General features: G+C 48.8%; 12 protein-coding genes across 12 annotated transcripts; 5 read left to right on the top strand and 7 right to left on the bottom strand.

Annotated features, from left to right (window-relative positions):
* Positions 1-486: 486 nt before the first annotated feature.
* T069G_09761 (alpha/beta hydrolase fold domain-containing protein) lies at positions 487-1,691 on the bottom strand (the record flags this gene model as incomplete). Its single annotated transcript, XM_056176971.1, has 6 exons — positions 487-515; positions 579-882; positions 941-1,136; positions 1,196-1,329; positions 1,382-1,421; positions 1,474-1,691. 6 exons carry the CDS (start codon positions 1,689-1,691, stop codon positions 487-489), a joined length of 921 nt encoding a protein of 306 aa, XP_056025449.1.
* A 931-nt stretch (positions 1,692-2,622) lies between these two features.
* On the top strand, positions 2,623-4,466 carry T069G_09760 (d-isomer specific 2-hydroxyacid dehydrogenase, NAD binding domain-containing protein; the record flags this gene model as incomplete). Its single annotated transcript, XM_056176970.1, has 8 exons — positions 2,623-2,927; positions 2,983-3,290; positions 3,390-3,869; positions 3,934-4,043; positions 4,094-4,136; positions 4,189-4,247; positions 4,301-4,382; positions 4,438-4,466. 8 exons carry the CDS (start codon positions 2,623-2,625, stop codon positions 4,464-4,466), a joined length of 1,416 nt encoding a protein of 471 aa, XP_056025448.1.
* Positions 4,467-5,222: 756 nt separating this feature from the next.
* On the bottom strand, positions 5,223-5,603 carry T069G_09759 (uncharacterized protein; the record flags this gene model as incomplete). The annotated part of the gene is made up of 2 exons (XM_056176969.1): positions 5,223-5,429; positions 5,517-5,603. The coding sequence occupies 2 exons, from the start codon at positions 5,601-5,603 to the stop codon at positions 5,223-5,225; spliced, it is 294 nt and encodes a 97-aa protein (XP_056025447.1).
* A 1,044-nt stretch (positions 5,604-6,647) lies between these two features.
* Positions 6,648-7,679, top strand: T069G_09758 (ribosomal s3Ae family domain-containing protein; the record flags this gene model as incomplete). The annotated part of the gene is made up of 5 exons (XM_056176968.1): positions 6,648-6,661; positions 6,718-6,802; positions 6,866-6,891; positions 6,959-7,460; positions 7,536-7,679. The coding sequence occupies 5 exons, from the start codon at positions 6,648-6,650 to the stop codon at positions 7,677-7,679; spliced, it is 771 nt and encodes a 256-aa protein (XP_056025446.1).
* Positions 7,680-8,626: 947 nt separating this feature from the next.
* On the bottom strand, positions 8,627-9,350 carry T069G_09757 (ribosomal protein l11, RNA binding domain-containing protein; the record flags this gene model as incomplete). The annotated part of the gene is made up of 5 exons (XM_056176967.1): positions 8,627-8,640; positions 8,695-9,019; positions 9,076-9,196; positions 9,260-9,293; positions 9,347-9,350. The coding sequence occupies 5 exons, from the start codon at positions 9,348-9,350 to the stop codon at positions 8,627-8,629; spliced, it is 498 nt and encodes a 165-aa protein (XP_056025445.1).
* A 946-nt stretch (positions 9,351-10,296) lies between these two features.
* T069G_09756 (uracil phosphoribosyltransferase domain-containing protein) lies at positions 10,297-11,291 on the top strand (the record flags this gene model as incomplete). Its single annotated transcript, XM_056176966.1, has 6 exons — positions 10,297-10,454; positions 10,517-10,712; positions 10,764-10,875; positions 10,962-11,116; positions 11,177-11,193; positions 11,240-11,291. 6 exons carry the CDS (start codon positions 10,297-10,299, stop codon positions 11,289-11,291), a joined length of 690 nt encoding a protein of 229 aa, XP_056025444.1.
* A 102-nt stretch (positions 11,292-11,393) lies between these two features.
* Positions 11,394-11,927, bottom strand: T069G_09755 (transcription elongation factor elf1 like domain-containing protein; the record flags this gene model as incomplete). Its single annotated transcript, XM_056176965.1, has 4 exons — positions 11,394-11,518; positions 11,578-11,625; positions 11,686-11,824; positions 11,880-11,927. 4 exons carry the CDS (start codon positions 11,925-11,927, stop codon positions 11,394-11,396), a joined length of 360 nt encoding a protein of 119 aa, XP_056025443.1.
* An 804-nt stretch (positions 11,928-12,731) lies between these two features.
* Positions 12,732-15,328, top strand: T069G_09754 (GTP cyclohydrolase II domain-containing protein; the record flags this gene model as incomplete). Its single annotated transcript, XM_056176964.1, has 18 exons — positions 12,732-13,030; positions 13,105-13,223; positions 13,291-13,299; positions 13,356-13,359; positions 13,427-13,492; positions 13,549-13,688; positions 13,744-13,787; positions 13,844-13,881; positions 13,940-14,009; positions 14,064-14,103; positions 14,158-14,213; positions 14,267-14,309; positions 14,380-14,462; positions 14,513-14,642; positions 14,795-14,957; positions 15,025-15,054; positions 15,110-15,195; positions 15,255-15,328. The coding sequence occupies 18 exons, from the start codon at positions 12,732-12,734 to the stop codon at positions 15,326-15,328; spliced, it is 1,494 nt and encodes a 497-aa protein (XP_056025442.1).
* Positions 15,329-15,890: 562 nt separating this feature from the next.
* T069G_09753 (ras family domain-containing protein) lies at positions 15,891-16,701 on the bottom strand (the record flags this gene model as incomplete). The annotated part of the gene is made up of 4 exons (XM_056176963.1): positions 15,891-16,130; positions 16,230-16,358; positions 16,437-16,576; positions 16,650-16,701. The coding sequence occupies 4 exons, from the start codon at positions 16,699-16,701 to the stop codon at positions 15,891-15,893; spliced, it is 561 nt and encodes a 186-aa protein (XP_056025441.1).
* Positions 16,702-17,249: 548 nt separating this feature from the next.
* T069G_09752 (wings apart-like protein regulation of heterochromatin domain-containing protein) lies at positions 17,250-19,584 on the bottom strand (the record flags this gene model as incomplete). The annotated part of the gene is made up of 2 exons (XM_056176962.1): positions 17,250-17,456; positions 17,518-19,584. The coding sequence occupies 2 exons, from the start codon at positions 19,582-19,584 to the stop codon at positions 17,250-17,252; spliced, it is 2,274 nt and encodes a 757-aa protein (XP_056025440.1).
* Positions 19,585-20,489: 905 nt separating this feature from the next.
* Positions 20,490-22,209, top strand: T069G_09751 (tRNA synthetase class II core domain (G, h, p, S and t) domain-containing protein; the record flags this gene model as incomplete). The annotated part of the gene is made up of 7 exons (XM_056176961.1): positions 20,490-20,622; positions 20,686-20,756; positions 20,814-20,975; positions 21,037-21,455; positions 21,512-21,602; positions 21,656-22,024; positions 22,087-22,209. The coding sequence occupies 7 exons, from the start codon at positions 20,490-20,492 to the stop codon at positions 22,207-22,209; spliced, it is 1,368 nt and encodes a 455-aa protein (XP_056025439.1).
* Positions 22,210-22,625: 416 nt separating this feature from the next.
* T069G_09750 (nucleosome assembly protein (NAP) domain-containing protein) lies at positions 22,626-24,107 on the bottom strand (the record flags this gene model as incomplete). The annotated part of the gene is made up of 5 exons (XM_056176960.1): positions 22,626-22,676; positions 22,743-23,071; positions 23,131-23,853; positions 23,917-23,996; positions 24,061-24,107. The coding sequence occupies 5 exons, from the start codon at positions 24,105-24,107 to the stop codon at positions 22,626-22,628; spliced, it is 1,230 nt and encodes a 409-aa protein (XP_056025438.1).
* Between the last annotated feature and the right edge of the window lie 405 nt (positions 24,108-24,512).

Genomic DNA, 24,512 nt, shown 5'->3' with positions numbered 1-24,512 from the left:
AGTTTCAAGCAAGGGAAGCGTAGTGACAACGGGCTGAGCTAGGGAACTTAAGGCTGGGTGATTCAAGCAGAAGCAGGGGGGTATGATGTAGAGTAGGTGAGGTGGTACCAGCTAAAACGCTTGGTGCCAAGCCGGGTGGCATGTACTTTTGTATACAGTGTGTGTGTTGGCTCGTGTGGTTGTGAATACATATGAAGGATTTTTGTTGGGCAGACGAGGAATTGAACACTTCTGTTTCATTAAAAAAACAATTATCACGAATATTGAGCTCAAGGGGGGACGCAGAATCACATCAAACACGTGTGAATAGTACAATGTTGAAGTCTATGGTAAAGTGCTCATTTGACAAAAGGCTAGAAACAAAGGCAACGGTTGTTAACATGGTTAAGCTGTCAAAATATTGCTGTAAAATGTTCTATAGCGTCTAAGTCTTCTTCTATAGTTCTCTATTGGAGATTATCGTCCAGGCTCCGTTTCCATTGTGTTTCATGGCTCTTGCAGAAAGCTCACCACAGCTGTTGCGCGCACATGTCAGTAACATGGATCACTCACAAGCGTGCTTTAGAATGTTAAATTACCTTGTCTAAAAGCCTCAGGTTTTTCCGATATTAGCCAGTGACCGGCGTCAACGTCGGCCAATCGAAAGCGTGGGAAAAATTGGCCAATGATAGGCAGCACGTCGTCTGGCACATATTTGCTCTGAGTGCCTCGTACGAAAAGGGATGGCTTTGTGTACCGTGCCTCCCCTGGATTCTTGTAAGGAAAGTCTCCAAGATGGTCGAGTGATCGACCTAGAATATCCAGAGGGACGCGAAACTTTTGAATCCCATCTTCTTGTGAACGATACAAGTTTCCTAACAGAAATTGGCGAATTGGCAGCGACTGTCACAAGGAACAGTCAGTCTTGGAGAGCGCAGATGGAGGAAACAGTGGTACTGACCTCTTCGTACTCTTGGAGAATAGCATCTGCTTCGGATTGGCGGGTGACTTTGGCTTCCTGGATCTTCTTCATCCCTCGAACGTAGGAAGCAAAGGTTCTACTGAGCGTGGCGTCGGTAGGGGCATTGTCAACTGCGACAACCCTTGAAACCGTTTCTGGTGAACGGAGGGCAACAGACATGGCCGTCTTCGCTCCCCTATAATGACATCAGCCGATTGTAGGATTTCAAGCAGTCTTGCAAAGGCCAAGGCATACATGGAATGGCCTATCAAAGTAGGCTCTTTGAGACCATGCTGGTCAATGAAGGCCAATACATCCTCAGTCATGGCAAGATAGTCGTGACGGGGATCGTGGGGAGATTCTCCATGATTCCTAAGATCCTTTACACTCTTGATTCAACATGACTGTCGTTACTAGTTGAGTCCCATGAGATTCACCTACCACAGTATATACGTGGGTCTTCAGATCCCGGGCCAGGGCTCTACGGAAGTTATAAGTTGTGATGCCGTGATGCAAGGTTAAATGCTGCTTACTTGCTGATTGCTCTGTTGTTCTTCTTGGATCCGAAAAGGCCATGCATAAAGATTATCGGCGCTGTTTTCTCATCGGCCTTGGGGCTCGCAGGCGCATGAAGATCGAAAGCTAATGGAGAGACCGGTTGAGGGTACGTTGTGGTAGAAACCAGTCGCACATTACGGCACGTGCTCAACCGGGCGGCACTTACAAGCCGCGAGCGCAGAGGTGAGAACATCCTGAGATGCGTTATGATTAAGCAAGATGAATAATTCTCAATGTCCCCATCACCAAGCACGCATTACTAGCAAATGCCACTAGTAGAGGCGGACGACGATCACAGTGCCAGTACTGAGTACAAAGCAGGACCAACAGGAGGCTGAACCGCCTGTAAATTACAGAGGTGGGTAAGCTAATCTGCCTGCTTACAGGATTCAGCAGGTAAGCGGGTAGACGTCATAGGTGATGTGCATCTGCCTTAGCGCTGTGGGAAGGTGTCTTCATAACTGCATTTGAGACTGATATCGCATCAATTACAATAAAATATTGCGAAAGGAAAAAATAACAAATTAAATAAAAGATAAAACCCTGACAAATTCCCTCTCAACGTCCTATCACAAGCCAATACCACCTAATCGCTCTCCCGCACTAGTGAAAAAGTGGCAGCATTTGCACCGTCGAAGGTGGGGTTTGTTGGATGCATTCCGTCGAATTGTCCCACTCAGACGGTGATTTGGACCTTGTCTGGTGCATCTAGGCAATTGCGCGAGTTTGCGGTAGTGCTATTTGATTCTGACAGGACTCGTACTAATACGTGCCAGTCATCGCTCATGGCAGCGAGTCGCCGCAATTGGCCGCAAGCCGGTGTCGGCTCTTTTAAAAGTCAAAATTATCAGTCAATCCGAGTCCAGAGTTTCCAGTGCTACGCTTTATTAGTAGTGACTCATGTTGCGTATCTGCAAGAGCCAGGGATTCAATTCGCTTTAAGATCTTACGATCCGCCTTTGTGACATAGAAATCGTTTGATCTCTTCCAAGTCTCTTCATCTCTTCATCCCTCCAGCTCCCGCCAGCCTGGTGCCATCGACGCCCAATCAACCCTCCCCATTTCCATCTCCAGAACGACATTCTTGGTTATCCAGCAATCTGCCCGATTGCACCGCCGCAACCATGTCTTCAGCTCGCGATATCACTCCCAGCGCCCCAATTCCCCAGAGAACTGTAGTCTCTAGCTGGGGGCAGAACCTCTCAACTTCGCCCGTTGCCACCTTCCAGTCACCTCCAGCCAGCCTTGGTGGCATGCTGCCTCGCAAGAGCGTACCGAAGATTCTGAAGCCCTTCAACACCCAAGATATCAAGATCCTGTTGTTGGAGAATGTCAACCAGACCGGACGGGATATTCTCACGGGCCAGGGCTACCAAGTCGAAGCTCTGAAGACTTCGCTTCCCGAGGATCAGCTCATTGAGAAAATCCGGTGAGCAGCTATCCTTGAATGCAATTGACAGTCCTCTGACCTTGACAAATGCTAGTGAGGTCCATGTTATCGGTATCCGCTCCAAGACAAAGTTGAGCGAGAAGGTTTTGAGCGAGGCCAAGAACCTGCTCGTTATCGGATGCTTCTGTATCGGAACCAACCAGGTCGACCTCACTTATGCTGCTCGTCGTGGTATTGCTGTTTTCAACTCCCCATTCGCAAACTCTCGCAGTGTTGCGGAACTGGTCATTGCCGAAATCATCACCCTGGCCCGACAGCTCGGCGATCGATCCATTGAGATGCACCGCGGCACCTGGAACAAAGTCAGCGCAAAGTGCTGGGAGATCCGTGGAAAGACTCTGGGTATGCTCCAACTCGTTATCAGTGGCCCTTCTGCATAGACGTGGTCAATGCTGGAGGGCTGCATTAGTTTAACAGCTGTGCTCTAACATCAAACTTCAGGAATTGTCGGCTATGGACACATTGGATCTCAATTGTCCGTTCTTGCTGAGGCTATGGGAATGAATGTCATCTACTATGACGTAGTGACTTTGATGGCACTGGGAACCGCTCGCCAGGTCCCTTCATTGGAAAACCTCTTGGAGGAGGCCGACTTCGTTACTCTCCACGTACCGGATCTTCCCGAAACAAGAAATATGATTTCGACCGCTCAGTTGGACCGCATGAAGTTGGGATCTTATCTTATCAACGCCAGCCGTGGAACCGTTGTCGACATCCCTGCCTTGGTAAAGGCCATGCGCTCAGGGCACATCGCGGGTGCTGCTCTGGATGTTTACCCCAACGAGCCAGCTGGCAACGGCGATTACTTCACCAACAACTTGAACCAATGGGCTGAGGAACTCCGCAGCTTGAGCAACCTCATTCTTACTCCCCATATCGGTGGAAGCACAGAAGAGGCACAGCGTGCCATTGGTGTTGAGGGTTAGTCCACAAAATCGCAAAGGCAGATTGTTTATTTTCTCGAAGTATACTGACTGGGATCTAGTTGCTGAGGCATTGGTCCGTTACATCAACCAAGGTATCACTCTGGGAAGTGTCAACCTTCCCGAGGCTCAGTTGAGATCTCTTACTTTGGACGAGCCAGACCATGCCCGAGTAAGTTGCTCCCTATTCTCCGCGACATATTGTTCTAACATTACCTACAGGTCATCTACATCCATCGCAATATTCCCGGTGTGCTCCGCAAAGGTTTGACTAAAGCATCCGAATCTTCAACGTGCACGAAGCTGACGATTTCTAGTCAACGAGATTCTCGGCGACCACAATGTCGATAAGCAGATCAGCGACAGCAAGGGAGATGTAAGGAATTCCGATTTACTGCTAGATATCAAGCATTACTAACTGGATCATAGCTGGCCTATCTGATGGCCGATATCAGCAACGTGAAATATGAGGAGATCAAGGACATTTATGAGAGCCTAGAGGGTCTCAGCTGTAAGTTCCAAGGCCTACTCTGTCGCATTGACACGATATCTAACAAGAACACCAGCTTGCATCGTGACAAGAGTCCTCTACTAGCCGGACTCCGTGCATGAGAGTATATACTTTCGAATTCAATTTTTCTACTTGTTATTGGGGCATTTTTGGTAGGTAAAAAGTTTTAAAAACATGGGCCTTTGCGCCTGGTATAAAGAAAATCAACATCACATGCGGGCAATCGGATATATTGCTTCAACAGCTGTGAACTTGAATGCTCTAAGGAGAGCATGCATACAATTTGGAAATAAGATACTGGTGCCATTCTGGTACGCAAACTTTAGCACAAAGTTAGACAAATACATATTTATAGTGCAAACGAGTGACTGTTTCACACCATGTATTGAGAGCACACTATCCACATCCTTAATTACTCTTTACTCATGGGAATATGTAAAAGACCATAGATATAAGTAGACAAATCCACTACGGACCGCTTGACTGGTATTGGATACTTCGAAATTTAACTACTGAGAAAACGGCTTGGCTCAACGCTGGAGATCATACAATCTCTTACGGCACTTTTAACACACAGCGACTTATGAGAGGGGCACGAAATCGGAGGGCATAATTTGGGAACACAGAGATATTTGGTTTCACTACATGCCGCAGCTTCCTCCCGGTAGTGGAACTCTCAAGTGTCTTCGAGTATTGGGTGTAGAATTATTCAGAATATGCGTCGAGTCGTAATGTAGATATATTTAGATGGCGCAGCTTGCACTACTCTTCTTCCAGCATCCACCTTTTGCCCGCAGAGAACATTGCTGTATGTAATTTCGAATCGTAGTATAAACTAAATCACAAGCTATAGCCGATATCCCAGTGGTAGAGTAGCATGCCGTTCTTGATCTCGAATCCCGACCTGATCGAGTTGTCTAGTGGTCCCAGGGGTGCTTCCAGCCAAGCAAAACGGGGCCTGTGAGAGATCAAATCGTTAGAGTCGATCATTGAGAAGTTCGTATGCGAATTGGGTGTTTTACCATCTTTCTTTGCCCGATACATCAGCTAAATATGGTTGTCAGTATACAGCGTCCTTTTTCCATATGGTCGATTCCCCCGCCTGGGTTAAATCGCTAGAGGCATTGGACTCACCCAGAACCACATGCCCGCACCAAGAGCTGTGGCCGTTACTCGGTAGATCGGAGCGACATGAGGGACGGGAGGTTTCGGGGGGCCCATGGCTGCTGCGGGTTTACTCTTGCACCTTGGAGATGATCAGTCAATGGCGCGGGATGGTCGCATAGAGGCGGAAATACCTAGACAATCAGGGTCAGTGTCTGTCTCTCAGTATTCAACACCAATAGCTCCGTACCGCAGGGCTGCAGGAAGGCACTTACCAGGCAGATTAACTGATAGTCGCTGTTTTGCGATATGCGGAATTACAACAGCCCATGAAGCATCTGGAGCAATCAAACGCAGTTCGGAGTCATGATGACTAACCCGCACGTTCCCACTTTTTCGCGTGGATTTACTTCATACATAACCTCGCATATAAGAATGTTCAATTATGTCACCAGTAGCAACGAACAAAGTCAGTCTCTGGACGAACTACTAGGTACATACACAGTTGAATGGTCTGAAGTGCATCATTCATAGAAAGGAAGTGGTTTTCTGATATAACACCCAGATGCTCCTGAAAAGAGAAAATATGCGCCTCTCCCATTATATACTCGCTAGGATGTGCTTGACCATTGGGGCTACTCTTGACAAGCCGGGCCATTGATCCATAGAAAGTCATCAAGTTCATCACGTAGTATAAAGAATCTCACATGAGTTGAGGAAAGGCGCCCCTTGAGAATTGGCAGTCTGATTCTCCATGTTCAAACAAGCATCTTTGTAAAGCGTGCCATGACCTGCGAACGAGAAAATATCTGCAATTTGATAGGCTGCCCGAGTCCTGCGCTATCCCCAATGAGCTGGACCCCTTGTGTGCATGAAATTCTTGAAGTGGCCGATGACCGCACGCGTGCGCCTCACGTGATACCCACAACCACTTGCCAACTTTGGGTCTTAGTGCGCAAGAGGGCCAGAGAAGGGCTGGAGGGTTGTGGAGCTGGAAAAAAATTCCCACAAGATTAGCGGAAAAATATATGCCCCGGTACCTTTTTGGTTTGGCTCGCTTAGATCCAGGTTGATGCACACAAGAATTGAAATTCTTCCAACCCCTCCACCAACTTTTTAGGACCTTTCGATTCCCATCTCCCCATACGCTGGTAAGGAATCATGGCTGTTGGAAAGTGAGTATCTATGCTGCGAATCTCTGGAAATGAACGTCGGCCAACAAAAAGAACAGGAACAAGAGACTCTCCAAGGGCAAGAAGGGCCTTAAGAAGAAGACCGTGGACCCTTTCACCCGAAAGGACTGGTACTCTATCAAGGTATGGACGCGCTCAGAAGAAGAAGAAGAAAATTGCAAAATGTGCTAATTGTGTGTTCAACAGGCTCCTAACCCCTTCAACATCCGAGAGTGAGTCGCATTGCAACAGTGTCATAACGGAAAGATCTCGAGAATTTGGACTGACGGATTCTTGCAGTGTTGGCAAGACTCTTGTGAACCGAACAACCGGTCTCAAGAACGCGAACGATGCTCTGAAGGGCCGCATCGTCGAGGTCTCCCTCGCTGACCTCCAGAAGGATGAGGACCACTCATTCCGCAAAGTTCGTCTCCGCGTCGACGAGGTCCAGGGCAAGAGCTGCCTGACCAACTTCCACGGACTTGACTTCACATCCGACAAGCTCCGATCCCTCGTCCGCAAGTGGCAAACTCTCATTGAGGCCAACATCACCGTCAAGACCACCGATGACTACCTCATCCGCCTCTTCGCCATTGCCTTCACCAAGCGACGCCCCAACCAGATCAAGAAGACCACCTACGCTGCTTCTTCCCAGATCCGCGCCATTCGACGCAAGATGACCGACATCATCCAGCGCGAGGCTTCCAGCTGCACCCTCACCCAGCTGGTTTCCAAGCTGATCCCCGAAGTTATCGGCCGCGAAATCGAGAAGTCCACCCAGGGCATCTACCCCCTGCAGAACGTATGTTTGGCCCAAACTGCTATCCGGCTACTGTTGAAGATTGTGGCCAGTTGCTAACTCTTCCTCTTTCTGCAGGTCCACATCCGCAAGGTTAAGCTGCTGAAGTCGCCCAAGTTCGACCTGGGTGCCCTGATGGCTCTCCACGGTGAATCTGGCACTGACGACCAGGGCCAGAAGGTCGAGCGGGAGTTCAAGGAGCGTGTTTTGGATGAGGTCTGAAAAGGGTTATTTGTAGAGAGATGAAGGCGCAGGGAGCCCTGCGAGTGCTAGATTCGCGCCTGGCCGTTTTCCCAGTCATTTTACATGGAGTAACAACCCATAGGCGGGTAGGGAGGTTAGGTAATGTCCCTATGATATATTAAAAGACACTCGGATTGCTTCTACATCATGTGTGTGCTTGAAAGGACCCTAACAAACGCAAGTTTTGGCTCGCGGGTTGCCCTGTGAATAAGTGGCAAAATAGCAGCTATTTGAATAATAGAATAGACTGTATCTCGTGTACGATTGTGGCACACTTTGTGACTGAGATTCTGTCCCAGTTTATTAGCACACGGAGAGCTATTAGGGCAGCCATCTATTCTTAGTACATGGAATATGACTATTGGTACATTATACGCGCCCGACTGTTTCAACAACATTACGCACGATTTTGTGAACAGTTATCCGGACAGTTATAGTCCGTCAAAAAATAAAACCCGAGTTGCAATAGCCAACTAAAATTAATATTGTATTCATTATAGTCATTCTATCTATGTGCTCTATCCAAAGACTTTAGCTTTGGTCCATGATCTTTTCATCATTGAGAATGGAAGCCAGACACAAATAACTCCAATCCAAAACATTTCATCATCAATAAGAGGAATTCAAAAAGTAGGTCATGTTGGCGTGATTGGAAGGACCAATATACCCACGGAGTAACGGGTATAGAGGTGAGTAAGTGGCCAGGTTCATTCTTCCTTGAGCAAAAATAGAAATACACCACTGCGCAGTGACGATGTATCTCGGAGTGAGCTAAGGATGCGGTTTTGAGTCCGCGATGGGAATACATTTCAGTACATCACGTGGGGCGAAATCGATTTGTTGGTTGACCTTTTTTTCTATTTTTGATGTGTCACCAATGCACGAGAATTTCTTCTCGGTGGGACGGGTGGTCTGAACCAGACACTCTACTCCTCGGGGACTGTATCGAATGTTAGCAATCAAAAATACGTTACGGCAGGAAGTGGGTGCATACTATCAATCTCGCCGTTCTCGATGGCCTCCAGGATAGCCTGGGGGGTCTTTCCATCGACCTGGCAGCCAACACTCTGAGCAGTTCCCAGCATCTCCCTGACGGTTCCCTTCAGCTCCTTGGCGAAAGACTTGAAGCGCATGGTGCGGGCAATCTCAATGATCTCATCGAGGCTGACGGACTTGTTGTGCTTGATGTTCTTCTCCTTCTTGCGGTCACGCGGGGGCTCCTTGAGGGCCTTGATGATGAGAGAGGAGGCAGTGGGCACGACAGAGACGGCAGCCTGACGGTTCTGGATGGTCAACTTGACGGTGACACGGAGACCTTTCTGTTTCATGGCATTAGCACCGCGATCTGCTTCTGCAGGAGCACGCATTTCCTTACCCAGTCACCAGTGGCCTTGGCGATATCTTCACCGACCTTCTTGGGCGACAGACCAAGAGGACCAATCTTGGGAGCAAGGGCCGAAGAGGCACCAACCTCACCACCGGTGGCACGGAGGTGGCTGTAATCTGCAAGTTAGACCTGATGTTCGCGGGACCTGAAGCGACGCATTGTGTGAACTAACATGACCTTGACCTCGCTGGGATCGAACTTGGGAGCTGCCTGCGAATTAGTAGCTGCGACAACAATTCTGGAACACGAAGATTCTTACGCATGATGGCGATTGATTATCTGACAGAGGCTCGTGGTTTGCTTGCCAGGGGAGGATAATGAGAGGTGTGGTTAGGTAAAAGAGAGACCAAGGGAAAAAAAAGAAAATTGGAGATAAGATGTGTGCCCCAGATGGGTGCCCTAATCATGGCCCACTCGGCTGGTAAGGAACAGCCAAGCCAATTGAGGCGCCATGGGCCTTGGTAGGCTGACTTATGTAATCGAAACTGGGAAACCCGAAACTGTGCTAGTTCGAGTGCAAGCTGCAGACTGCATTGAAAACATCAGAGATGCACTAGTCTTTCATATTGTAGGTTGGATTGCTTGAAAGAATAATATGACCCTTCTTTTTTATAAGATTTTAAATCCAATCGTACGTTGAAATCTGAATACATAAATCAGTGAGTTAAATTCACAAGTATTATACATCAGAATTGGTATGACAACTGCAGGTCTCCCTTCTCTGGCAATCGACAACGCCCGACGTCTTGCTGCCTCTGTCGCAGCCATGCGAATATGCAATTATTGGAGCACATTGTCTGACTAACCGCATATGTTGATCTTCTGACCAGATGCCTACTTTGAAAAAAACAACCATAAGGGCGCAGGGGCAAGACAAGAGACTGCAACCAGGATAAGACTGAACCTGTCTCTCCATAGCTCCGCTAGCCAAGCAGCTAAATCGGGGACCAATGCTTCCATTCCTGAAGCCGTCCATCTGGCGCCAAAGTAAACCATCTTACCCATAATATGCAATATGGATAACAAACCTGCTGGCGGCGGTCCCCGAATATCTACGTAATAGGGACCCAGACCCCTCTTTATGTAAGGTTTCGTTATCGCTAGAAGCCCGACTAGATATACCTGCCTATCTACCTTAGAGGTAGCTCCGCGTAGCTGCAACTATCTCGACCTTTTTCCAAGTGCTATTTTCTCTACACGCTCAATTCCATGGCTGAAAACCCAACACCTGCTTCTGCACCCACGCAGTGCGTCGGCCCGAGCTTCAGGGCTGTCGCTGACAAGCCGAGTGCTACTGTGTCTGCCGTGGTTTCGTCTGATAATGTCTATGTCTTGCCACAGACTCCCCAGTTGATTGCCCTTCTATCGTAGGTTTAGGGCCCTCGACTGGTTTCATGTGCATCGCCCTTTACTAAAACCCTCCATACAGCATGATAAGAAACAAGGACACAGAGCGCGCCGATTTCATCTTCTATTCCAACAGAATTATCCGACTGCTGGTAGAGGAAGGCCTAAATCACCTTCCCGTCATTGAGAAAAACATTACCACACCCGTCGGCCGCACGTATAATGGCTTAATGTTTCAGGGCAAGATCTGTGGTGTCTCCATCATGCGAGCGGGAGAGGCAATGGAGCAGGGATTGCGTGACTGCTGTCGATCCGTAAGAATTGGAAAGATATTGATTCAACGAGACGAGGACACAGCACTGCCCAAACTTTTCTATGATAAACTCCCCGAAGACATTGCAAACCGATGGGTCCTTCTACTAGACCCGATGTTTGCAACAGGTAATAATGCTTCTGCTCCCTTCCCCTATTCGTCGCTGTGTACATTAAAGCACAGTCAAATGTTCCCATAACTGACAACTGCAAAGGAGGTTCCGCTACAATGGCTGTCGAGGTCCTCAAGGGCCGAGGAGTCCCTGAGGATCGAATCCTGTTTCTCAACTTGATTGCCAGTCCGGAAGGAATAACAAGCTTCGCCGCCAAGTTCCCTCGCCTCAAAGTTGTAACGGCGTTCATTGATGAGGTAAGTGTTGATATTTGATCGCTAGTTCAAACGACCTGTACTAATAGAATCCGTGCGCAGGGCTTGGATGAGAAAAAGTATGATGATCCTGACTCCACGAAGCATTGGCTGACCCTGCTGCAGTTACATTGTGCCTGGTCTTGGAGACTTTGGCGACCGATTCTATACGATTTGAAGAATGGGGGTTTTCCGATAAGACCCTGGTATGTAGTATGCGTCAATATCCCCAATTATGTAGCATCCCAGCCTGTTTTTGTAGAAATATACAGCAAGGCACTCAATAATCATCATGCTGGTCGATTTCATCGTGCTCGTCAATAGTATTTTTGCCTTCCAGGGGTCTTCGAGCGCCATATGATTTGCCGGTATTGCCTTCTCCAGCGTCTTGTTTCGCGACAGCCTCTGTACATATGAATATTAGTTTTTGGATATCATCAGGTTCAACAGGGTATGCAACATACCGGCAGCATCAACCCACTCTCCATATACATCGACCGCAGCCGAGAGGTCTGGAATTTGCGGTTAGCGCACAGGGCTTTCCAACAGGGAAGGCTGTCAGAGAGACGAACAGTTGACAGCACATTGAAACTTCTGCCCGCAAATGCGGCAATCTAGCTGGCCAACGCCAGCCCTCCTATCAAGCTTGACGGTGACTGACTTCTCATGGTTGCAGAAGAGGCATGTGAACGTGGTCGGCAAGGGATCAGCCTGCGGTCCAGTCAGTTCCGGAAGATGGGCATAGCGGAGGAATCATGTTGCTGACCCTTTTAGGCCCCATGGGCTTTCTGGATGAAGACTTGCGCTTTCCCATGGCGTTGGGGTGGATGGCGTTTGTGCTCAACGGGCAAACGCAATCTCTTGTGCCGTGATTGAAAGTCGCATCGCGTTTCCGCTTGATACGTGTGAGACACCGTCCGGCGGCTTATCTTATCGCGCTGGATTACATATGGACAGGCACCCTTCCCTTTACAGTGCATTACAGTGCATTGTGGTGCAGGCACACTTTTTATCGCTATATCGATGCACTAGCGTTCTCCTGCAGGACGGATGCGGCACAGTGCTCTACAGAGGACTACCCTCCAAACGGGGCTGGGGTCCGCTCTTCGGCGGCTGCCGACAACTACAGAAAGCAACCCCGCATCCCGCTATCTGGATGTACGATCTAATGCTCCGTACGGGAGTTGTCACCACCCAAGCAGATTAGGTACCTACACTGCTACTGACGTTAGGTACTGTGAGACTAACTCCAGGCAGCTGATACCGTTTGCTTACCTTAGGTCCTTTGGGGTAAGAAACTCTGTCCGCTGCATGCCTATCAGATACTGGCGGGGTACGTAAGAGATATGGGGTTCCGCGATTACGATTAGGTACTGCTCGTCTCGACTACTATAGAATGTCTCCCTGCCCAACCTGACTGACTCTCTTCCTCCTGTATTGAAGCATATCTTCTACATCTACCTATATTCGCCACGGCCCTTGTGTGATCGCTTCGTTCTTCGTTCTCCTTCCTCCTCCTTCTCCAACTTACACCCTGTCCTCTTCAGGGAAACCCTCATATCAAACTACCCTCCTTTTCAAACTTACTTATCCCGATTTAGCGGACATCCGGCCCCTCATGGCTGCAGATGGACAGCAAGATGGTGTCCTCGACACGCTTCGGGACATCCAGCAAACCCAACAGCGCCTGCTGAGCTCGGTTGAATCACTCACCAGTAAACTTGGTTCCTCTACCCTTGACCCTGCCTCCAAGCTGCCAGTGACCCCCCTGCTCTCTGAGAGTGTTAAGGATCCGAAGCAAAAGGATGTTGAAGCCTCTGCGGACCTCCAATCGTCCTTTGAGAATGGAACGGTCCAGCCTAGTTCGGCTCTATCTCCAAGCAGCCGAACAGGCTTTACATCGCGAATCGTGCTCACGTGTGTGCTGTCTTCCCTTGCCACCTGGTGATGTTGTGTGAACCAGCAACTCATTCACATGTGATCTCTCATAGGACGTATCCAAAGCAGATTGGCATTGATCCTCTCCAGATGGACTGGGGAAATCCCGATCCCCTGCAGCGAGGACCCGTAGTCGTTTCGAGAGCTGCGTCCACCATTCGTCGCAGAAATGGTTCGTTCCCCGTGTTTGTAATGTGAGGTGGCGGGTATTGGACTAACACGAAATGCCATCATTTCAGCCATTGGAGGTAAGCTGACGCTTTGTCTATATGAAAACGTTCTGTCTACTAACATTTGTATTTAGCTCAGTAAGTTGCGAGAAATCCAAAGGACCACGACGTCTCATAACTTTGATGTATATTGACCAATATCTAGCGGAGGCTCGTACTCGATCTACTATGCGCTGGCTGTTGCCAGCAAAGAGCTAAACGCCGATCATAGGTTCGTTCTAACAAAGAATAATAATTTTACTTTCGATCTGACCCTGAGTATCCTAGACCTGATTACACAAACACGGAGCCAGCTGCGAAGATTGGACCGTTCCCCCAATGGGGTGATAAGAAGAAGATCGTTGCCATGGATCCCTGGGGTCACCTGGTTCCATGGACCTTCAAGGACATTATGGAAAAGGAAAATGGTATTGACAACCCACCCTCATTGCTAAAGCTATCATTCGCTCATGGAGATTCTAGTTGACATGCGACCAACAATTGCCATTACCAAGGCTCACATGAAGGTAAGAAGAGCTCTTTGATTTCGTTATTTTCCATCAAACTAATCACGGAGTAATAGCTGCCCGAGCTCGAGGAAAGTGTGAAGAGCGGCCGACTGTATGTCACCAAGATGCGTTATATGAATTCTTCGACCTCTGTCTAACGTATCTTTTAGAGTCCCCGACGGAAAAGTCTGCCTGAATGAGCTTGGAGAATTGGCTGTTACCAAGTTTGCCGTCGAACCAGTATGGACGTGTTCTCAAACCCTCGCGGTATAATGCTAAGTTTTAATGCTCTAGGTCTGGTATCTACCCGGTGTGGCAGAGAGATTTGGAATTGGTGAGTGGCACTTAGCTTGGGAGTGCTGATTTTACAAAGGCTAATCATTTGCAGATGAGGCCACTTTGCGACGATCGCTGTTTGAACATACAGGAGGAAGCTACCCAGAGGTAAGAGATCGCCCATCGTCAGGGTAAATGCAGCCAATATTGATCAATAACAGTTGATCACTCGTGGGGATATCAAAGTGTTCCTTCCACCCATCGGTACGTCAATTTAGCTTGGCTTGTTGAAAATCGCAACTTGACAATAAAGAATGCTAACCACATGCTTCAGGGGGTCTGACTGTTTACTGTTTTGGTGATCCTGCGAAGATGTCCGATGAATCCGTACGATTATCTCTGAGAATTCATGATGAAGTAAGTGTCTCCCTGATGCATGATTTCGATAGAGAATTGATTGGGAATAGTGCAATGGAAGTGATGTGTTCGGTTCCGATATCTGCACGTGCCGACCATATCTGATCTTTGGCATCGAAGAGGCTGTGAAGGAAGCTCAGAGGGGCGGCAGCGGCGTAGTTATATACTTCAGAAAAGAAGGTCGTGCCCTTGGAGAAGTGACAAAGGTATGCTACCCTAGTCTTTGACTCTAGGATTCTGCTAACACCCATCATAGTATCGTAAGGCTACCTTCTTAACAACTATACCTTCATTGCCTATACTTCCTGTTGAGGATTGACTAACGATGACAGTGGTTTACAATGCTCGTAAGCGTGGCGAGGACCGAGCGTCGGAGTATTTCATGCGCACAGAGAACATTGCTGGAGTCAAGGATATGCGTTTCCAGGCTCTGATGCCCGACATTCTTCACTGGCTGGGTATCAAGAAGATTGACCGCATGCTAAGTATGAGCAAGTGAGTGATTACCTGCAGCCTCCTACCACTTCCAGCTTTTTGTCGCCATATCTAACGAGCGTTGTAGCATGAAACACGACGCAATTGTTGGTCAAGGGTAAGTAATATCTCATGTATGTTGTAACGCATATTCCAACTTCTAACCACCACAGAATCCCCATCCACGAGCGAGTGGAGCTCCCAGATGAGCTCATCCCAGCGGATTCGAGAGTTGAGATTGACGCCAAAATCACTGCTGGTAAGTCCTTTTCCCCATCAGTGCCGCAGGATGGATGGAATAAATACTAACTCAATAAGGCTACTTTACGGCTGGCAAACGGATGACGGCCGAAGAATTGCAATCAGTACAGGGCAGATTATGGGAAGAGTAAGCTTCAACTCCTTCAGCTTGTCAACTTTTGCAACGAAGATACTAACGCATTAATGTAGTATTGATCATTAAAGAAATCGCCGCCGCAGAAGCAGTTGGAATGATGCTCGTTTGGTTACTCTTGTATTCTTGCGCGTTTAAGCCTAGAAGTAGTATGATAATTGCGGAATATGATATGATGAGATATGTAAACGTAGCCATCAACTGGCCATCTGCTCAAGTTGGCAGATTCAACAAATCTACCATAGTTACTAGATCATCCGATAAATGAAATCGTATTGTATTCTCACAATATGGACTGTTGTTTATGACCTTTGTTCCCGTCCGTACTTATCCAGTGCTATCTGTTGAATAAAATAGCAACATAATTATGGTGATGGTCTAGTAGCAGCATTATCCTATACCCTAACTACTAAGTATCATGGCTAGCATCCTAGGTAGGCATGCTCCATAGCCTATGTGAACAACGGATTCTTCAACTCTAAAAAAAAGGAAACTGTCTCCTGAGGGTATCTTGGACTCGACCGACTTAGGCTCGACCGACTTGGGGCTCGACTTTTGAGCTACATCACAATGCAATTGCTCTTGGCAGGGGGCTCGCCAGGGTTCTGAGATTTCTCAATCTGGGCAATCAAGAGCTCAAACGCCCTGCCGACGTTTTGGTTGTACCTTGCACTGGCCTCGGTCCAGCCGCAGTCGAACTTTTCTGACAGCTTCTTGCCTTCTTCGGGGCTGACTTGGCGCTGCTCTGGTCGGAGGTCGCTCTTGTTACCTACTATGACGATGGGAACGGACTCTGTACCCTGTTGGGAGACGGGGGGTGAGACATGTCAGCAATGCAATGTTTTCGTCGGAATGCTGGGGGAAGGGAGGAAGAAGATGGGATGGGGGAGAGCACGTACTAGATGATTAAGGATTTTCTCGCGGACGACCTGGACCATTTCAAAGGATGGCAGGGACGACACTGAGTAGACTAGCATGTAGCCATGGATGCCGATGAAGTGCTTGGAGTTGAGAATGCTGTATTCATCCTGTTTAGGCGCAGCGTCAGCGTCTCGACGGGCTGCGGCTGCGACTGCGAGAAGAGAAGCCGCCCGAGAAAATCTTACCTGTCCCGCGGTATCGACGATCTCCGTGACGTAATCCTGGCCCTTATACTGGATCGTCTTGCTGAAGGTGTTCTCTATCGTGGGGTAGTAGCTGTCGACGAAGTGACCATCGACGAACTGCACGGCCAGCGATGATTTGCCTAAGGAATTCAGGTCAACCAAAAGTTCTGACGGCGCAGACAGAAGAAAGACGCGGGTTTCTCGGTTGCATACCAACGGATCGACTGCCCACGATGGCCACCTTTCGTTGCTTCAAGGTAGGCATTGAAGTTTCTCTTTGGGGCGGATTTTTGGGAGGGGGGATAGAAATTCGAGTGGTCTGAGAAGGCTGATGATGATGATGATACTGGGGACTTACCTTTGGTGCCGTTGGGGGGGGGGGGAATGCAGGCTGCAGGTGGGATGGGCCTGCTGGGGGCCGCTATTATCACATGGGAACAGTGGGCGCTAGCGGGTGCCGGGTGCGGATTAAGGCAAAACTACCTGCTAAGCCCGGCACACGGCTATGCATGGCAGAAGAGAAGGTTCTAAAAATAAAAAAAAGTATATATGATGTGTGTATATAATGTTTATATAATAGTATTACTCTATATATACGGGTAGATATTCGATGGCATGCCTGTGATTTTGCAAAGAGTATTTGCAGCATTCACAAAGTACGACGAGAATTACTACTGCCTGGCATCTGTACAGTAATTACCACACTGTAAATCGGGGGCATGTTACGTCACCAAAGTGGCAGATCGTACACAATTTGACAATGTATTGAAACAAGTAAGTTGTGGCATATATACATGGTATCTTAAATTGCTCCTAGCGAAGCCTCGTCAGGCTATATACAAGATGCTCCAGCCCTGCTGCCTTATCACCGACCGCCTTATTAATGGTGATGAAATGTTGGATGGCCGGAACTAAGCCACCAGGCACCGCCAGCCCAGTATGGCCCAAGTACAGGTAACCCAATATTATAGCCAGGTAGCTGTATGCGATGCCGAGCTTGGACGTCTCGACCGAATCATCCTTTCGTTGTGTTAGCAATCGTCAATTCTTGTTTTTTTCTTTCTTTGCAGCATATACATACCGTTTCTATTGATCGTTCGCTTTCAGACCATGTCACATGAAGCTTTTCAACCTCGTCTTCATGGATGGATGTTCGGGCATCCGAGCAATGTTCCAAAACGTTAATCATGATTCCAAGGATCAATGAAAGCTCGTCGTACACATTGCTTTCGAATGCCGACTTCTGTATTGCACTTTGGACAGCCGAAAACCCAGAAGTAATGGTACCAACCAGGCTCGACAGCAGCCGGCCGTTTTGAAGTGCAGCAGCCCTCGTTTCATTGTTAGTCGTGTTGATGGCTAGCTTTAATAATGTAGCATCGATATTATGACGAGTTCTCGGCCAATGTTGTAGCATGTTTTGGAGAAATGCAGCGATGTCAGACATCTCTTGCCGTATCTTCATCAACGGTTCATCTGCGGGCGCTGTGGCATTCGATTCCGCCTCCATAATGAGGACTGTAAGAGCATAATCGACATCCTCTCGAGAATCGTCCTCTGTAAAGCTGGATCTCAGTTGCGAAAAGTTTGCAAAAGTATCATCTAACAGAACTCGGACGTCTTGCGGATCCAGCAACCCGACCAGCATAAAGAGCAGTTGCAAAGAGATTGTGCGTGGAGAGAGACGCTGCAGCTTGTAGCCATGCCACACGTCCATTTCCAACAGCGCACGCTTGACGCTATCCAGCGCGGTTCTGCCTACTCTCGACATATTTGTGGACTTTTGTGCCGCAATGGCAGTAGCATCCTCTTGTATCGCAAGGAGACTATTCAACCACAAGCCCACTCGGTTCTCTGTTAATTGGCGGAGCAGGTGTGGTGCGGTTTCGGCTGATAGAAATATGACAAAGATGGCCGCAAGGAGAAATCCGCTGATGGTATCTTTCTCATGACTAATTCCCTTGGCAATGTTATCACGGGATGCATGGTCGCGAAATTGATTCATAAACTCCTTCTTTTGCAGCCTGCTTGCCAGCTCACACAAGCCATTTCTGCGCATGGAGGATGCCAAAGGACCTGGAGTTCCAATTCTTGACAGTAGATCGTCAACTTCATCTGACGACCGGTTGTTGGCACCAGCTCGTCGCAGTTCGTGCACACTCCGGATGGCAACTTTGTTCTTCAACTCATCGTCATCATCATCATCCATGACTGGGGACGGCGGCGGCTTTATTGGTGCATCAATTTCGTCCAAGAGGGAGGGATAGTCGGTAGATTCGGCGGCATCCGATTCTTGGGAAGCCTGAATAAAACTTCGAGATTGACTGTAAGTGAATTTGACCTTCCTCCTCTCCAGCGCACTGCTATCGGAGCCGGTCCTGCGCAGTGGAACCTCTTTACGAAAGCTAGGTCGGTCAATCCAAGCGTGCTTATGCTCCTTGTTGTTGACATGGTCTGAGCCTTCAGTAATTTGGCTTTGGCTGCGGCTTGGGCTTGAGCTTGAGCTTGAGCTTGAGCTAGAAGCGACGTTCTCTTCGGCCACCAGTGCATCGATCAAACGACGTCGACGCGTCGGTGGTGTGTCTGGTACTTTATTTGTGGGAGAAGCGTTCGCCTCGGCCTCTTTTCCCAGTTTGGCGGTGCTTGTACCAACCGCAGTAGATTTTTTTGGGGTCACCGCTTGCGGGACAGTCTCGTGAGAATTGATGAATCCCGTTTCAAAGGAACTGGGTTTTGAATCTTTCGCATCTGTTCCATTCAGGCCCAATGTCAGCTTCCGGGATAAGGGTGACTTCAGTGCGCGGCGAGTGGGCGATATGTCCACCGTTCCTTTGGTTGATTCCATACCAAAAGCAGATCTATGGCTTCGTTTTCTTGGTGTCTCTGCTTCGCGATCACGTTGTTTGCGAGTTGTTTCCTGATCCGAGACCGGGGCACTATGTAGCGCTTTCTGTGATCGCGAAGGATCGCCAAATCGCGGCGGAGGCGGACCGGGGAGCTTCTGTCGAAGAGTCGTCGAGGGCGTCACTTCTCTGTTGGACGGTGTTTGCGGAGCTGATGTCGCATGAGCGCGAGGCCCTCGAGACGACAGTTTCCCGTAGGTGGCGATTTTTCTGCGCGGCGCCTCGGCCGGCCGTTGAGAATCCATAGTTGATGAGCGATGAATAGTCTGAGAGTTTCACCTGAATCCGCGTTGAAATTGACGCCTCTCACATGTTGTTAAAGCAACAAAGTTGATGCAAGGAATCGCGATGCAAGTCGGCGCATTGAGAACGGCAGTACCAATGCAGATGCTTAAACCCGGCGTCCAATCAGGTGAGATACATGACAGTTCTAAAACACCCTTGCCAATGAGGGGCATCCATCTACCGTAGGCTGGGCCACATTTGGGGCGGTGGCTATTAATACGGAGCAGATCCGTTACGATGCAGTGCAGAAAGACTCATATACATTGAAAATCTAGGTGAGCATAGAAATGAGAAGAAGGTGAGAAGGAGGAGTCGCAAAAGTGCAATATGATCGGGGATGGATGGGCGGTGTGAAATTGCACAACAAGTAAAAGCTCGGATTCACATCGTTCAATGCCTCATGTGCCACGGCGTTTTTGGTGACTGCGTCTATACGGATTTTCTAGGATTTTTTCCCCATCCTATGAGTCGCTGGGTCTGGTGTTAACTTTTCAGCAAGGAGAAATTTATCTTGCAATAGAATAATCACAGATACAGTCATCAGTGAATACATGAAAAATATCACCAGAAAATGCCGTGGTGCGCAATGAGTATTGGATAAATTGCCCGGAATGGATTTCTATAAACGTAGTCTAGAAGCCCTACAGGGACTCGCTCGTAGCACTCCAAAGCGCCAGGGTCGCGCAAAACAGTCAGAACCCCACCTTGCTCACCCCTCCATTTTTTGTCTGTGACTCGATTAGCATCTCTTGGAGCCCAGACTAGTCACACTTATCTCGATATTTTTTGGTCCTGGACAACTTGCAACTCTCGTGAGATTTCAAACAACGACCCAAAAAGCGAGACCAGCCCAAGATCGTACATAATGCTCGACGTCAACGACTTCATCGCCGAGCGGGGCGGAAACCCTGAAAAGATTCGTGAATCGCAACGCAAGCGCTTCGCCAATGTGGAGGTTGTGGACGAGATCATTGCCTTGTTCGAGGACCACCGACGAAGTAAACATTTTTCTGTTGACCCAGCTCCGACAAATTTAGATATGCTAATGCCGTTCCTCACAGCTCAGTACAGCGCAACCCAGATGAATGGCAAGATAAACGACGTCCAGAAGCAGATTGCGACCAAGAAGAAGGTAGGATATATCTGGCTGCAACTCTACTGATCAGTTTGCTAACGACACGACGCAAAGGCCAAGGAGAACGCCGACGATCTTCTCAAGCAAAAGATTGAGCTGGAGAAGGAGAAGAAGGCTCTGATCGAGTCGGCGGCCGAGAAGGACGTGCTGCTGAAGGCCAAGGTCAGGTCAGTAGGCAACCTTGTTCACGACTCTGTGCCCGTGAGCAACAATGAGGTGCGTCTCGCTTGAATCAGCCATCTAGACGTCTGACGCCGTCTAATTTACCGGGTCATAGGACAACAACGCAGTTCAGCGAACGTGGGCCCCCGAGGGCGTCACCGTAGAGAAGCGACCGGTCCTGTCTCACCACGAGGTCCTCCTCCGACTTGACGGATATGACCCCGACAGAGGTGTCAAGGTCGTTGGCCACCGTGGATATTTCCTTCGCCAGTGGGGTGTCTTCCTCAACCAGGCGCTGGTAAACTACGGTCTCGAATTCCTATCCAACAAGGGATACACTGCTCTCCAGGCGCCTCAGTTCATGCTCAAGGACTACATGGCCAAGACTGCTCAATTGGATGATTTCGATGAGCAGCTGTACAAGGTCGTGGACGGAGACTCCAAGAACGACAAGTATCTGATCGCCACGTCTGAGCAGCCCATCTCTGCGTTCCACGCCGACGAGTGGCTCCAGCCCAAGGATCTTCCCATCAAGTACGCTCAGACAACGGTCATTAGATGAAAGTTATTTCGCTGACAATCGGCGACAGATATGCTGGCTACAGCACGTGCTACCGACGAGAGGCTGGTTCCCACGGCCGAGATGCCTGGGGTATCTACCGTGTTCATCAGTTCGAGAAGGTAACCACACTTACTCACTTAGCTGCAATAGAAAATACTGATTCCCTTCTCAGATCGAGCAGTTCCTCCTTGCCGACCCAGAGAAGTCCTGGGAAGCGTTTGAGGACATGATTGCTGCCTCAGAGGAGTTCTACAAGTCTCTTGGCCTGCCATACCAGGTTGTTGCCATCGTGTCTGGTGCTCTCAACGATGCTGCTTCCAAGAAGCTGGATCTGGAAGCTTGGTTCCCCTACCAGGGAGAGTACAAGGAGCTCGTGTCATGCTCCAACTGCACCGACTACCAATCTCGTGCCCTTGAGATTCGCTGCGGAACGAAAACCCAGACAGACATCAAGAAGAAGTACGTTCACTTGCTAAACTCAACGCTTTGCGCCACAACACGAACTCTGTGCTGTGTTCTTGAGAACTACCAAACAGAAGAGGTAATCCCCCTTTCACTCTCTAACTACCCTTGGCCAATAACGATTTTCTGACATCAACGTAGGGTCTGCGTGTACCAGAGGTGCTCAGGAAATATCTGCCTGGAACCCCTGATTTTATCCCCTTTGTTAAAGAGCTGCCGAAAGAGACTGCGACGCAGAAGGCACTGCCGCAGCGAAAGAAGTAAGCAAACTAAAAGTGGATGGAAATTTCAAGATGAGAGCTACTACATATATGAGCGGAGAGATGTTAGACCAGCTAGTAAAAGAAAAAGAGCGCCACTGAATACCACAGCTTCATCTTTACGAAGGGATGCATATTTCAAACCCAACAAAAATCATTCCCTATTAAACTATTAGAAAAAAACAAGTATTGCCCTGGTACCTGTTACTATTATTGAGATAAATCTCCTAGTACGCGAAAGACAAACAAAACATTCTTTTGGAGACGATCACCAATGAAACAAAAAACATGTAGCGATGTCATTAACTCAGATACGCCATTCCTCTCAGTCCTTGTCCACTTGAGCATCTTTTCCCTCGATTTCCTTCCCTCTAAAATATTGAAAGCTCCCAGCCTCTAAACCTTGGCAGATTTTGCTGCTTAGCTCTGTTTGCACTCGGCAGCCTCTTGCTTAGGCTTTCCTGATTCGTCCTGTATCATCTTTGTTAGCCCCATTATAGACAGACGCAGAAAGGGGATAGGGACAAGGAAACTCACGTCTTCATCGGACTCCTCATCGTCATCGTGGTCCTCGCTCATGTCATCCTCATCATCCTCGTCATCATCGAAATCGGGACCGTCCATGTCGTCCTCATCAAACTCCTCATAGGCAAGAGCCTCACCAGTGAACCAGTCGACGGCACGGGGGATCAGCTTCTCCTTGATATCCTCACCCAGCTGGTAGTCAAGCTCGAGACGCTCCTCGATATCGGAGGCAACATCGTCGTCGGCATCAGCGTCATCGGTGGGGGGCTTAGGAGGGGAGAAGAAGTTGAAGAATGATTCCGTCGGCACTGACTTCTTAACGATTCGGGTCTGCTTGGTGTCTATGGCATATAAGTTAGCGTTGAGAGGCATTAGCCAAGGTAGTAATGATCACACTCACTCTTGTTTCTCTGCTTCTTGGCCTCGACACGAACAGTCAAGTCCTTACCAGGGTACCAGTTGATCTTGTAACCTTCGGCATGGTCATAGATAAAGTCACCGCCGTAGCCGCTCTCATTCTGGTAGTAGTATGTCTTGGTGATGGTCTTGTCTGAGAAGTACTCATTCTCGGCAAACTCGAAAATGAGACGGAAGCCAGGCTTGTCAAGGTACTCCATGCGGATATCAATAAGGTGCTTCAGCGCAGCCTCATCGCGGTCGGTGATCATCTCTGCAAGCGTGACCTGGTTCTTCATGGCTGACAGCCAGAATTCAGGGATACCTTGAACAGCCTCGGATGCCTCATCGGTTGGCTGTGAAGGCTCTCCAGCGGCCTCAGCGGCCTCTTGTGACTCTTCCTCATCCTCATCTCCTCGCTTGACCTCCTCCTCTGTGGGCTCAACCTTGCCATTGACGATGGCAGATCGCTTCTCGTAAAGGGGAGTGAACTTGGCAAAGTATTTCTTCTCAAGCTGGAGAACTTCCTCCTGGAACTCAGCCTCCAATTTGGCATGGTCCTTCTGGATTGCTCGCAGACCCGAAACCCGACGGCGGACGGGGGCGGGGAGAGACTCGATGTATCCAGAAGATTGTCCAATGAGAGAACCAAGTCGTCCCTGGATCATCTGAACAAGCTTGGGGTTTTGCGCCAGGAGAGAGGCAGCAGCTGCCCTTTCCATATCATCTACACACGGGAATCACCTCATTAGATAGACTCTCCTTGGAAAGATCATGCGGATTGAGTTACCTTCTTTGATGCTGGCCACGCCGGGCTGCTGGGCTCGGGAGGATATGGGCGCGTTGGTCGCCGGAGTGTTCTGCGGTGTACTGAAGGCGGGGTAGTTAGTACTGCTGGGATGCAGCTGAGATGAGAAAAATTATCATCACTCACGGCGCAGTCGACACGTCGGAACGCTTGTTTCGAATAGGCTCAGCCATGGTGTTCACTGGGCAAACAAAAAAATCATACAAGGACAAAGTGAGGCTGTTGGGGATTGTGCGAATGTGAAAACGGAAAGTTTTGGGAGGAGGCGTTGGCGGTGGCTAAGAGGTGGTGGGGCCTCAGGTTCGAGAAAATTTAGCTAGCGGATCAGGCCTGAGGCGCGTCGAATGAGCGCGAAACCCTCGACTTGCAGGGCGAAAGACGGTACGTACTTTTTAAGTCATGGCCATCCTGCTGCCTGGCTGGCAGAGAATCTCGGGGGCGATAAAAATAGAAACGATATTTCATCAGATGCCGACGCATTCGGTCTTTAAGAGAGGCGATACAGTATGTACCCATTATCTTTACAGGTCAAAGAAAAACCCCAGAAGTTAATAGAAATAAAATAAGATAGAATAAAA

Source organism: Trichoderma breve, chromosome 6 (assembly GCF_028502605.1).
Source record: "Trichoderma breve strain T069 chromosome 6, whole genome shotgun sequence".
Lineage (NCBI taxonomy): Eukaryota > Fungi > Ascomycota > Sordariomycetes > Hypocreales > Hypocreaceae > Trichoderma > Trichoderma breve.
Note: the sequence above shows the minus strand (reverse complement) of the source record. Positions and strands in the feature narration are given on the sequence as shown.